Genomic DNA, 13,102 nt, shown 5'->3' with positions numbered 1-13,102 from the left:
CTACAGATCTCACTACAGAATTATTTGCTTTGGGAAAGATAAAAATGAGAAGCAAAATACAGAGGTGATTCTCTGAGGGAATGCACCCAGCCCAAACTGCTGTACAGTATCCTTGTTTGTGCTGTGCCGTGCCATGCCAGTGCCCAGTACTAAAAGAAGGTGCAAGCTGCATCTGGCTACCTGAGCAGCAAATGCAGGAGCTACTGATTAGGGAAATAGATGCCCAGCACTGAGTTAGTCTCACTTCAGGTTTCTGAGGCTAAGTATCTGACACCAAAGGCAACAAGAATCGTTCTTATCTTCACAAAAGATTAACAGCAAAGCAGTTTGTTCCAGGCTTTTATTAGTCAACCTTACAACGTCAAGTGTTATGAAAGTAAATTAACTTTACTTGCAGCTCAGTTTTTTTGTACGTTTAATTTTCTGCACAATTTGCTTCTGAGTTCAAGAAAGTGCAAGGTGTTTTTTATGAGAAATCACTTTCATATTCCATTCATTATCAAATTTACTATCTGTGCTGGTGAACAAAACTCTTCCAACACTGCAACTCTGATCTGTCATTTTTCCCCATTTCAAGTATTGTCTTCCGTTTTTCATACATTAAATTTTTAAGGAAAGCTTTTCTTGAGTACTGATGGATCTCTAGAAACTACTTGCAAAGAGAACTACAGGAAAGCCTTGAAAAAGTCTCTAGTCTTCTCAACAACAGCAGGAATTTCAAACATCTTTCAAAAGACCTCCTTGGTGGGGTTGGTGTGCAATTGTGTAAGCCTCAAAGGGAGAAGCCTGCATGCATACACATCCAAAAGCGAAGACTTATTAAGGGAGATGATGTCAGAGAGGAAAAAACAGTACTAAACCCTTTTTTTTCCTGTCATTTAACTACAGCTGGCACTTCCTGGATAGGTATGGTTCTTCATGCATTGCACCTAATGATACGAATGCAAATAAAGATCTATTGCCTGCCAGTTTCCACAATTTGTTTAATTTTATGAACTTACAAGAAAAGCAATACACTCCAATTAAAAGGCAACAGCTGCAAAGATTTTCTAACAAAGTAATCAAACTAAACATGAAGCTTCAATCTATGCAGCTTGCTAGATGAGATTGTGTTTTCTGAACAGAAGAGGGCACCCAAAAACCAGAAAAAGATGCCAGTTTTTTGGTTATGTTTCTCTTTGCATACTGCATACAAACAGTCTGTTAGTTCACATATAGGTCCAAGGAAATAGACCAGCACCAACAGTAAAGTCTCCTCCTTTGAGGAAAGTTTCCTACTGTAATTATATTCAGCGTTCAAAAATGCTTGATTTAACAAGATGCTTCAACCTTTCACTTCATCAACAGGCTGCTACATCCTACCCTGAAACATTCTTAACCCACTGTAAACAGAATAAAACCAAGTACAGCTGAACAGTTATGTGGGAAACGGTTCTTCTTCGTCCCCATGTAAGTCTAAACAAAATGCCTTTTAAGTCAGCAAAGACCTTCTGCTGATTATACCCAGCTAACAGACCAAAGCCAGGCCTGCTGCTCAAGGACAAATGAAAGCAGAACAGGTGTGGTACAAGACAGGAAGGATGGGCAACAAATTATGCATTGCCCCTAATAGTTACCGCCCTAACCTGGGACTTATGGATGCCAATTGGCTCTGGACATGAGAATGTTCATGCATTGCGGCAGTGACGCTGACTGGGCAGGGGGTCACTGGGGTATAAAAGGCCATGGGTTTAGCAGGTGAGAGAGCAGCCATTCTTCTGTGAGGAATGTGTGTGCTCTCTGTTTCATTTTAAAACCCCTTCAAATTTGGGGGGGAAGTCACAGAAGCATCCTGAGAGCCGGTAGCCTCTGTGTCAGCATTGGCTCACGACAAGTTACCATTCTTAAGACCCATTTCTAAAAAGTTACTGGGTTATTAATTATTACATGTATGTAATACCACAGGCATATGGAAGTAGGCTAAACTACATCCAAGAATTTCAAGAAAAAGAAGGAAGTCTAGTTCCAGTAGGCTACCAAGAATTCTCTCATTTGTTTAACAAAATCTGATCTGAACCCCTGGGAAGACTAAGCAGGACATTAACCTTCTCATTATACTCTTTATTAAATACTGCAAAACTCTAAACACAGGAAAAATATTATTACTTCGCCACTAACATTAGGTAACTTTTCTGTGTGGCAAAGCATTGCAATCTGAAGATACCATTTCATTTTTTAAGAAAACTCCTCTTTGCAAGGGCTGTTCTATTATACAAGAAGCCAGTATTTTGTCAAAAAGATGATCAGCAATGTTACAGAAGATGGAAAATTAAACAACTGCTAGCATTTATTCTGTAACCACAAGAGGATAAGAAAATAAGCCTTAATTTTGAAACATGCATCCAACATATACTGAAAGAAATCTGATTGTTCTTAAAGAGATGCAGTACCAAACAGCCTAACCCTGGCAACAGAAATTTCTTGTATAGAATATTCACACCCCCAAATGGTAATAATATCTGAATTTCAGAATGGTTCAAATCCTTACATATTTACATATTTTGATCTGCATAGATTATGTTTATGATTCAAAATTACATTGAAAAGTTTTTTAATGTTTCCTCACCGTACCAAAATTAGTCATATTTACAATTGTGAAATCTCAATAGAACATACCTAGAAAGTGTGTGGTATTTTTACCTTATATTTATCCATGCCAGGCTCTCTGTATACTGTCCATTTCTGTGCATCATCACTGTATAAAATTCTGTATGCTGAGACATAATAGTAGTACTCCGCTAAGGTTGATCCAGTTGTTATAATACCTGTCAAAATTAAGGTGACAATTAGACAAAAAACTGCTATGAGTTTGTAAAAATGAATCAACTTTTCAATCCAGAGTTAGGTAGCTGGAAATCTTCACTGGTGCAGTTACATTTCAAAAAGTTTATCCAAGGTGCCAGGGTCTGAAACTTTTACAGTGATTGAAACTAAATGATAATTTTAGTTACTTTCTTATTTTAATTCTCACGATATAACCTTGCTAAGCACTTTCCCCTCATTTCTTGATGGACACGGCCTGTTCATGGCCTACTCCTGTCTCCAGTCGTGAGACAGCACCGCTCTTCCCTACTTTTGTACTGTCAACCCAAAAGAACCACTGAATGAACTACAGCTTCCTAGCACGACTCACTAGGAAAGCTTTTGTGTAAATGGTTATTAGCACAGCAATGAGAGGAGTAATGTAAAATCCAAGTAGTTCCCAGGGAGGTAATAACAAAGGCTGCTGGTAAACCTGAGCTGCTCAATGAAAGGAAGCCAGGCTGCTGATTGCAAGGTGTGCAGCTCAGTTTACAGAGACCAACTCATGCATCTGAGAAAGACACAAACCCAAACTGATTAAAGAAGGATGGTTCTTAAAGCTCGGGACTCTATGAAGCACCCCACCTAAATTCACTTTATTTTTTAAGTCAGACTGCAAACACGCCCATTAACAAGAACAAATAACCTCTGAACAATTGAAATCAAAACAGAAAACACTAATGACAGCACAGAAGATACAAAAGTTGCACTGCCACTACTTAAGGCTACCACTGAGGTTAACCCCAAAATGCAAATGCCTCGGTGTTTCACTAGTCAACATGAGTCACAGGAATAGGTAACCACGAGCTCACTCGCTCAACTCCCAAAACAAGAAGCAAAGCATCCAGAGGGAATTGGGGAACAGCATTGCCAGCTGTTTCTCCAAATAAACAGAGCTACTAAAAATCATGACAGATGCTCCCTCACCATCTCTGTGAAGGAACAGAGCCTAACCCAGACTCTGGCTGCATCGGTGTGCACGGTTTGCTGAGGCAAAATGCAATTTTCTGCTGCAGGGCCCAGCACACCCAGCTTTCAGTCCAAGATCCAATTCAGGCAAGGAGGTGAAGGAGTGGCTGCCACCTAGCTTACTCTGCCTCCTACTGATCTCACATCACACTACAACTATTCCTGTCCACTGTTGGATTGACCACAGCCATGATGGGCAGTAGGGCAAACCTAGAGAGACGAGTCAGTACACCTGCATCAGAGGTACCAGTGTCTCTCTCCAAAGAGACAATTGGCAGGAAAACGGAAGCATCAAGGATCCAATAAACCACGGGAAACACTTCAGTAAGTTCTGGTGGAAGGCGTGTTTTCTACCATGAAACTCTACCTGTTCAACTCTAACTCCCCAGTGCACAAGCTAGTCCATGGAACCAACTTTGCTGTACTGGTAATAAATTTCACCTGGACTTTATTTAAGACTAAACAGTGGAATAAAGGATGTCAGTAACCAAACTTTTTGAATGCTGCTTAAAAGCCATGCAAAATTCACCTACCTGTTATTCTCTTTTCTTTATTCAAGTCAATCTGCAACCACTGACGTTCATCACTGATAAAAGCAGCCCAAGGAGGACCAACCCTTTTTAGTCTGGCATTTTCAGGTTTCCAAATGTTCACTTGTCCTGTTTGGTCAAGCCATTCAAGAATGGATGATGCTGTGATCTGTGAATCAGGGATTACCCCAGATTCCATCCCCAGTGTCCCATAACAACCTGAGCAACAGAAAAGGTAAGGATTCAAAATGAAAATTCAAGTTCCAGGATTATTTTACCTGCTTAGGCTTTAGGACTTTACATGCAAATATTAAACTGCCATCTAAATTTTTTCTGTAACAACACTACCAACTAAACACCCTGTCTTCTGCTTTCTAAAAGTGATGCTGGAACCCAGCTTGTGGTCTTGAGTATTACATAATTTATGCCTGCTCAAGAGTAATGTGGGTATTACCCCAATCACCACCCAGACAGAGCACAAGAAGAGAAGCTTTGGGGCAGCTGTCATGGTTTAATAGTAGGTACAGCTGATGCAGAACTGAGAAACGAACTACTTGATAATTACTTTTTTTTGTGTCTATACTTTTTCTTTAAACCCACCTCAGTATCACAATGTTAATTCCAGCAATACACCAAAGAATGTAGGAAGTCATGTAATAATCTTGGCCTTGAGCTCAAACACATTCTTGAAATGAGTAGTATTTTTTGTTACCATTCCTACTACAAGTTTCTTTCCATGTCACATTCTGCTGATGGCTAAAAAACATCTCTTAAATTCCTGGATAAATTTCCTTGTGGTTAGTTGATATCCATTTGCTCTTTGCTAAAATCTTGTTCTGTAGTGCCAACAGTTTTCCCCATCACACGTGTATTCCCCAGACATATCAGCAGGAAGCAATCTTTGCCATCAGCCAGCCAGCCTAAACAACCCAGCCTGGTTTCCATTTTGCTGTGAGCTCCCTCTCTCCCTGTAGGGCCCTTGCAGGAAGATTCAGCACTTATCCCTGAAGGAGGCGCAGCAGGTGGAGCCCATGCATGATTCTATTCCAGAAAAGGCTTTGGCAATATCCTATGCGATGCCATGAATAGTTCATTATCTCTACTGGATGTACCTGCTACAGCACAGGATCACATTAGCACTTCACTAACCAATCCTTTCATCCATCTGTCATTTCCATCTCACATGCTGCCAGTTTGAAGCAGAAATGGCTCAACTTCTATGTACCCAATCTTATACTTTTTTGTTTTGTGATACTTCAATTAATTTCTATTAGTCAAGTCTCAGAGTCAGCCAGGTCTTCCTGTACAAATAGTTTCATCATCCTCTGCACTGACCACACCTCTACCATTGATAACACTCCTCTATTTTGTACCAAGTCATGAAACCAAGTATTACAGAACCACACTAGTAACTTCACCACAGTCTGATAAACCTCATTTAAACATACTACAGAGTCTTCTTCTTCCTCCAGCTAATTCCTAGGCCAGCCAACTACACACATTTCAATCTACATTTGCATCTTGTCTCTAGCTTATTCAGTAAGTTCTCAAATGTGTCACTGAAACCCAGTCTAGGTCAGCATTTTATCCTATCTCTTCATATTTCCAGGCCATTTAATTACTTTCATATTCACTATCAGATCACATTTTGAAAGACAAAAAAACGCCAACAAATCCTGCCTCAATCACTGTGTTTAATATTTTCCATGCAGACAGTCACCACAACTGCAATTTCTTCTCCCAGTTCTATCAGAGATCTGGGTGATAAATTATTTTAATACCATGTGAATTATATTTTCTAATTTTTGCTTGTTTCTATACATTTACATGTCAAAACACTTCTGCCATCAGATTCCTGCTTTTCTATTCCCATTTAGCATCCATTTCTACTTATATATTAAAGTATTTGTTTTCTTTTGAGGAGTATGTGTATGATTTCCCCTTTTTTTCTTCTTTTTAATTTACCCTTACAGAAATCAAGACAATGCTTTTGTTATTTTTTTTAATATTATTAAAAGAGTTAAATAGACTAAGGAAAGGCCACTGTCTTCACAATACTTCCATTCAAAGATGACATTTGAAGTGACTTACAGAAAAACTAGCTTCCATTTAGAAAACTACAGCTTATTTATTTGAAAAATGATTAAGTGATAGAAAGTAAAAGCATGAATAGCAGTAAAGTTTTAAAAGGGGGGAAGACTCTTTATCCTAGTCAGCAGCCTGGTACAAATTTACAAAACAAAATGCAGCAGTCAAGAAGGAACAAAACTTACACATTGAGCAAGGTCAAAGAGATGCCTTTCTAAAGCAATAGACACAAGTAATTTATCACACAGTTTTCAGTTGCAAGAATGGGAGAAAAGAAGTAAAAGGGAGTGGAGAAAATTGAGGAATCATTTTGGGATTTCTGCTAGCTTTCTTAGCAGCCAACAAGGAAAGTGTAAGGAGTAAACCTGGGGAAAAAAAAACCTAGAATGCACATTTGTTACAATTAAAGAGCAATTCTGAAGTACCTAACTGTGCTTTAGCAGTATATGAAAGTCAAGCCACTTAAACCAAACTATAGCCAAGGAACAGAACCCGAAAGAATCTTTCTGCAGACAAGCAAGGTTTACTTTACATCACTGTATCTATAAATGTTGTGATGATTAATCCCCAAAATGAGATAGTAAAACAATTTAAAAATACGCATTATTGAGGATGGCAGCAAAAAATAGGGTTGCTAACCAGGGCAAAAACTAAGAAGTAAAAGACTTGAAAAACACATTTCTACTCACAAAATTTGTATGAAAGTGTCAACATATAATGCATCTGATAATGCTTACCATTTGTCTTAAATGTGAAGAGACTTGTAGACAATAGTCCCCTGCAGAGAACAAAAGAAGGTGTGTTTTGTGGTAGTCTGTGAGGAAAACTGAAACGAACTGTCTTCCATTTATTTTTGTCTGACTGATTGCCACTGAAACCTATATACATATGCCTAAATAAGTGCTTCAAGATTAAAGTAACAGTTCCTGCCACCAAGCTGCAGTGCTTTCCATACGAACACCTTTTCAATTGGAATCTAGTCCAGAGAGACTATCTGATTTCAAGGCTTTCAAACAAACAGCTACACACAAGACTTCATTAAAAAGCTTCCCATTTAAATTAAGCTAATCGTAGTAATAAGAATCAATCTACTCTGATTGTTTTCATTCCTTGGACTTCTGAGATACAATGACAAGTTACACCCTCTTCCCTGCATGAAAAAGTTGCCATTACATTATTGTTTTATCACAGACCATTAGGGATTTATGGTCACACCACACATTCTGGACGATAAAACCTCACTGCAGAATTTGGGAAATTAATCTTCATGATCAAGAGGTTAAAAATATCTGGTAGAGCAATCACACTGTAGCAAAAAAGCATTTCAAGAACCTTACAGAAGAGAACCTGTCCATGGAACACATAGCTCAACCAGCTGAAATTAATCCCTGGGTGAGACACTACCAAGCTTTAAGGTGCTAAACATAAGAACATCAGAAGTACACTTACACTTTTGAGGTGACATTGTTAGCCAGGGAGCCTTCATAGTATGGAATGCCCTTGCTGATTACAACATTAATTTGGCCACCCAGGGTATTTGACACAACGCCTGCATGAACACCAGCCATACAGAGTGATGATGACTTGAATGGGGGAGAGGGAAAGAAGAAATTAATACTACATTGTAAATACATGAAATACTACACTATATATTGTAAACGTTACATTGTCCAGTTACGGTCTTTGTTATTATTACATTAAGAAATTGTTCTTATTTAACTGTTATCTCTATTATTTAGAAACCATTCATTTTTGGTTTAGCATGGAATTTATAAAAACACAAAAAGAGGCTCCTACATTTCACTGTATCCTCGCCCAGATGTATTTGTAATGTAACTCTTGCAATCAAATAAGCTCAAACAAACAGCAAGGTTAATCAGATTGAAAAAGCCAGACAGCCAGACTTTCAGCCTACAATAAATCTTATGTGAGACAACAGAAGTTGGATACATAAATACACAGAAAACCTTTTAATAGAGAGCACACTGAAAGTATGTTTATTCATTTTCTCACAATTAAAGAGTGATGCATTGCAGATTTTGTCACTTTCAGCTGATGGGTTATATTTTAACTCATGGTTACACATGGTTTAACCATCCAACATTCTGAGCTGCATAAACCCACAAAAATACATGAATACAATTTGTTTTAAAGAACCCTACAACCTAGGTTGCACAGGTCAAGGCAGATCAGTTTTTGCAGGACATCCTGTTCTTCCCCTCTCCTCCTGGACAACTGTTAGTCCAGATCCACTAACAAATGTCACAGTGACACTTCCATTCCCTGGCATGCAGGCTAGCTGTGCGACAGAGAGCAGGACTGGCTCACTACACCAAGTCCTTAGGGCACAGCACAGAGTGAGCAGAGCAAGGTGCTGCTGTCTTGTGGATCAAACCTAGCTCAGGAGATGTTCTCTAAACCCTTTCAGGCCAAAGGGCTTGACCAAGGAACATCCTAGTTGTCAGAAGAAGAGAAACCATCCAGTTAAAAAAAAAGGCTTAGAAGCAGTGGCTTTGGACCCATCAATCGTGTGAACAAAGGTTCCTGGAGGATTACTGACTACTAGCACTGCAACAGGCACACACAGAGCTTTTCACAGGTGTTCCTGTAATGTGCAGCACTGAGGTATGCACAGACACGCTGCAATTCTGCAGCCCCTTGGTCACATCCAGAGTGACTGGGATCAACCTGATTTTGAGAAGAACAAATGAGTCTTAAGCTGTCTGTGAAGGACCATCTGAGTATCTCCCAATACACCTTCCAGAAACCATATTTAGCTTGTTTTTACACATGCAGTATCCCAGTGTGGATTAGCACATGTCGATAAACAACAGATTTGTTTTTATGGTTAACATTTGTTCCCCTACATGAAGTCCCCTGCTAGCTCTTGGTACTGAAAACATTTGCTGCACTGCTCTGCCAATCAGTCCACTGGGTGCTATAAAGCCTCACCACTATTAAGAAAGAACCAGCAGGTCCTTTCCAGAGAAAGGAGACTTACTGGGTAATTTTCTTTCTCCCATTATTTTAAAAACACAGCAAACTTCTCCACTGTGGTTTCTTCAGAAATAACTGCATGTGCAACAGGCCAAGATGCCCCTATATCTCAAGCTCACTGTAAAAAAGATCCTGCTCACCACGACTTTTCCAAACATAATTCTCCTCAGTATATTCACATATAAAAACTCTAACCTTATTCACCACTCTGAAATATCCCAAAAGCTTTCTAAAGAAATGTAATTACATCTCACTCATGTGCACAGCTCCCCTTTTCCTTTCCTGCTTTCTCTTGCAAGTAAGAGATGGGATTCTGCAATAGATGTAGCTCTCTTCTCCCTGCTCACCAGAAGATGTCAGCAATGAGCACTCTAAGTCCTCAAGGACTGTGGACACTAGAGTCACACACAAAAGAATCAAAATTTAGGGTATTTTTTTAAAGCAGCAAGCAGATGATGATCACTGGAAAGAGCTGCATGAGAAATCTCTCCCTGAAACTCTGTCTAAAGTGTGGGATGATTTGATTTCTTTCCACACAACTTCTGGGAAATTCTCTTTTTATTCAGAACAATAAAATTGACAAAAAGAAAGTCACAGGCATTTTATTTTCTAAAGTTTCATCTTTTCTCCACAGAAAAAAGTTATTTCAGATTTTAGCAAAAAAACAAAAACCAACAAACAAAAACCAACTCAACAAGCAGAACTCCTACAAATGCTGCAAATACATTAGACAAGAGAATCGACTTCATCTTGTTACAAGCTAGAAAAATTACCTTGCAGCCATTTAGTGAGGTTCACTGTGGACCAGAACATGTAACACAGTTACGTCATGGTGACATTTTTACATATGCACAATTATTTAAGCAGGTAGTCTAGGATTTACAGATATTCGAGTAAAGAAAAACAGAGGCACATGTTAGGTTCATACTGAATATTAAAACCTTTTCTTACTAATGTTTTTAAAAATTGTCTTTTCTCTAAGCTACATCTAATAGCTTGTTAAAACGAGTATTTTAAGATCAACAAGAGACTGAATGTAATTTTTTTTATTAGAATGCTAACAAAATTATAATAACTTTAAAATAAATAAAGCAAACATACTCCAGTCCTATGGCAGGTATGCTAACTCACAAAAGTTTACATCAGAAAACCAGTGTACAGGTTTTGGTAGTGTTCTAAACACTATATTTTTAAAGATTTTAATTTCCAATTTATGGAGCTATTAATGTTACAGTATTAGTTCTGTTTTGCAAATGGTTTTACAGCTGCTGAGCAAAAATAGTAATTAATCTCTCATGTTGTAATAAAAAATAAAGATAACCACTGCAACTCTCTGTTTAGAGATGTATTACACTGACAAAAAAAAGTGGACACTATTAAAAGAACTGGTTCTCTCTTTATAAAACTGAATTTGTCCACCTGAGAAAGCCAATAAGAAGAAAACAGGGAGCATAAAACTATTTTTATGCTTTCAGCAGGTCTTACAAAAATGTTTGAGTCTCTACTATGCTAGTTCGCTTCTTGGAGATGGCAACATCTGAAGCACCAGTCATTTAGCAGCTGTGCAAAAAAATGAGTACCATGCTGTTCACCTTAGGAGGTGTAAGTTCCAAAACCCAGGCAGCAGAACTGATGTGTACAACTATAATGAACTTTTAATCATACAGTGCCTGTTTTACCAAAATTCATGTAAGCCCATGGTATTTTCACTTACATCTCTGTATCCATGGGGAATAGTGCCTGAAATATCAGCGAAAGGAATCACACATCCAGCTGGACAGTACTTACTGGAAGACAACAAAATATCAAATCAAGATAGGCATGCAACTGCAATTCTTATAATGTTATTAAATAGTCACTATGGTTTTTATTTACAATACAATGTTATCATTCACATATCAGTACATAAAGATATATCCTAATCAAAGACATAACAAATTAGACCCCCAAAAATATACTCAGGAGAACAGACATTTGAGAAAGTTTAAGACAATTCTCTGCTGAAAATATCGTTCCAGTCTCAATATAATCAATTAGTAAAGCCAACATTTTGTAATATAAATACCGCACGGCTTCTATAAATTGAAAGTCACATAAACACCCATATTAACAAATTTTTTTTTATAGAGACCTGCATATCTATTTGTTTTGCATCCTGAAATACTGTATCTGGAAAGTACAGTAATTTCAAATAGCTCCTGGCAACGCTTTGATCATAAAAACCTGGCCAAATTCAATTAATACCACTAGCTCATGAAAAGCAAGAAACAAGACAACTGCACCTCTGTTGCGAGCCCATCTTCATGTTCGAGTGCCATTTTACACTACGCATACAAAAACTATTAAATCTGTTAAAAATTATTAAAGCTATTAATTTAAGATTTACCAATGAGCTGGAGTAAACTTAATATTTTCACTGCAGTCCAACAACAGTTAGAGCAATTTTGCAGGTAGCACAGAAATAGTGGGATTCAGAGACTTCAGTGCACGTTGACTAAGGCCAGAATCTAAAATTTGAGCCCTATTTTGGAACTTGGGAAAATGGAAGAGAAATGCAAGGGCTGCACTTTGAAACAATTCATGATGCCAGGACTGAAGTTCTCCAAAAGGTAAGTTTATGTATTTCACAGAAGTCTGCAGCTTTAAACACTACTCTTGCTTTACATGGAAACAAAGTAGAAAACAGGGAAATTACAAAGATTTCCTCTATCAGAAGCTGCAGCATGTTATGTCTCCACAGAACCTCATTAATTCACACCAAACTGTGAAATAGGTTTGTCATTTTTCACACGTTTGATAGCTTAGTGCTCCTTTGATAACTGTAACATGAATTTCAGTATTTAAGGTGTATACCTGCTGTAGTATGTGTTTATAAAAGCAATATTCTTTCTATGGAAATGAGATATTGGTACCTACGTGTTAGTGCAAATTAACGAGGTTCTACTGTATACTGCATGCAAACAGCAAAAATGAGAGAGAGAGAGAGAGAGAGAGAGAGAGGAGGAATGAAAATGTCAAAATTATTCAGCTCTAACCCTAACTGGTTTATTTCTTAAGTTCTGTGGACAGCCAATTTTCAAACTGCGCCAGGTAAGTAACAGAGTGGAATAGAAACACTAAAATGACCTCACTGCAAAGATGGGGGGAAACAGGTAAAATCAGTCTTACTTGAATTCTGGTTCGGAAAAGTGACTTGCATTGTCTAAACAGGTAATTAGGTCTGGAAAGAAAAAATGTTAGGTCAAGAGGATGGTAAAGACAACAACTTTGTGTATGCTTTTCAAAGTGCACAAAAATATACATCTGAGCCTCTGTGGCTTAACAAAAAATTTCAGAATGAAAAAACAGGCTCCTAGTAAATTTTCTTGCAACAGATTTTGTATTACAGTAGAACCTTGGTAATTTGTCTGAGTATCTAGGAAATCCACTGAGAATGTGCCATAGACATGAAGAGAAATAATACAAACATTGTTTCTTTATACTTCAGAGAACCTGGTGTAATTCAAAGACACAAACATACGCTCTTTTCACAGAACTAAATTAATACACTAGCTAAACAGGCCTGTGTTTTCAGCATTTAACAGTCCTACAGTACTGAAGCCAGGCAGGAGGGGGAACAAACATTTGAGTGCCATGTTACTGGCCTCCATGACTGATATATCAAATTCTATGTTCAC

The 13,102-nt window shown here is 38.0% G+C and overlaps 1 protein-coding gene across 1 annotated transcript in view; it reads right to left on the bottom strand.

The window, feature by feature from the left end:
- The window catches only part of DCBLD2 (discoidin, CUB and LCCL domain containing 2), a 48,714-nt gene that overhangs the window by 12,678 nt on the left and 22,934 nt on the right, over positions 1–13,102 (bottom strand). The window contains exons 4-9 of the mRNA XM_051631083.1: positions 12,594–12,645; positions 11,140–11,212; positions 7,878–8,011; positions 7,166–7,206; positions 4,344–4,559; positions 2,680–2,804 (exon numbers count right to left, since the gene is read on the bottom strand). Coding sequence (XP_051487043.1) covers positions 2,680–2,804; positions 4,344–4,559; positions 7,166–7,206; positions 7,878–8,011; positions 11,140–11,212; positions 12,594–12,645 — 641 coding nt within the window. The remainder of the gene's footprint in view (positions 1–2,679; positions 2,805–4,343; positions 4,560–7,165; positions 7,207–7,877; positions 8,012–11,139; positions 11,213–12,593; positions 12,646–13,102) is intronic.

This window comes from Apus apus, chromosome 1 (assembly GCF_020740795.1).
Source record: "Apus apus isolate bApuApu2 chromosome 1, bApuApu2.pri.cur, whole genome shotgun sequence".
Taxonomy (NCBI): domain Eukaryota; kingdom Metazoa; phylum Chordata; class Aves; order Apodiformes; family Apodidae; genus Apus; species Apus apus.
This window is presented reverse-complemented; position numbering and strand designations above follow the sequence as displayed.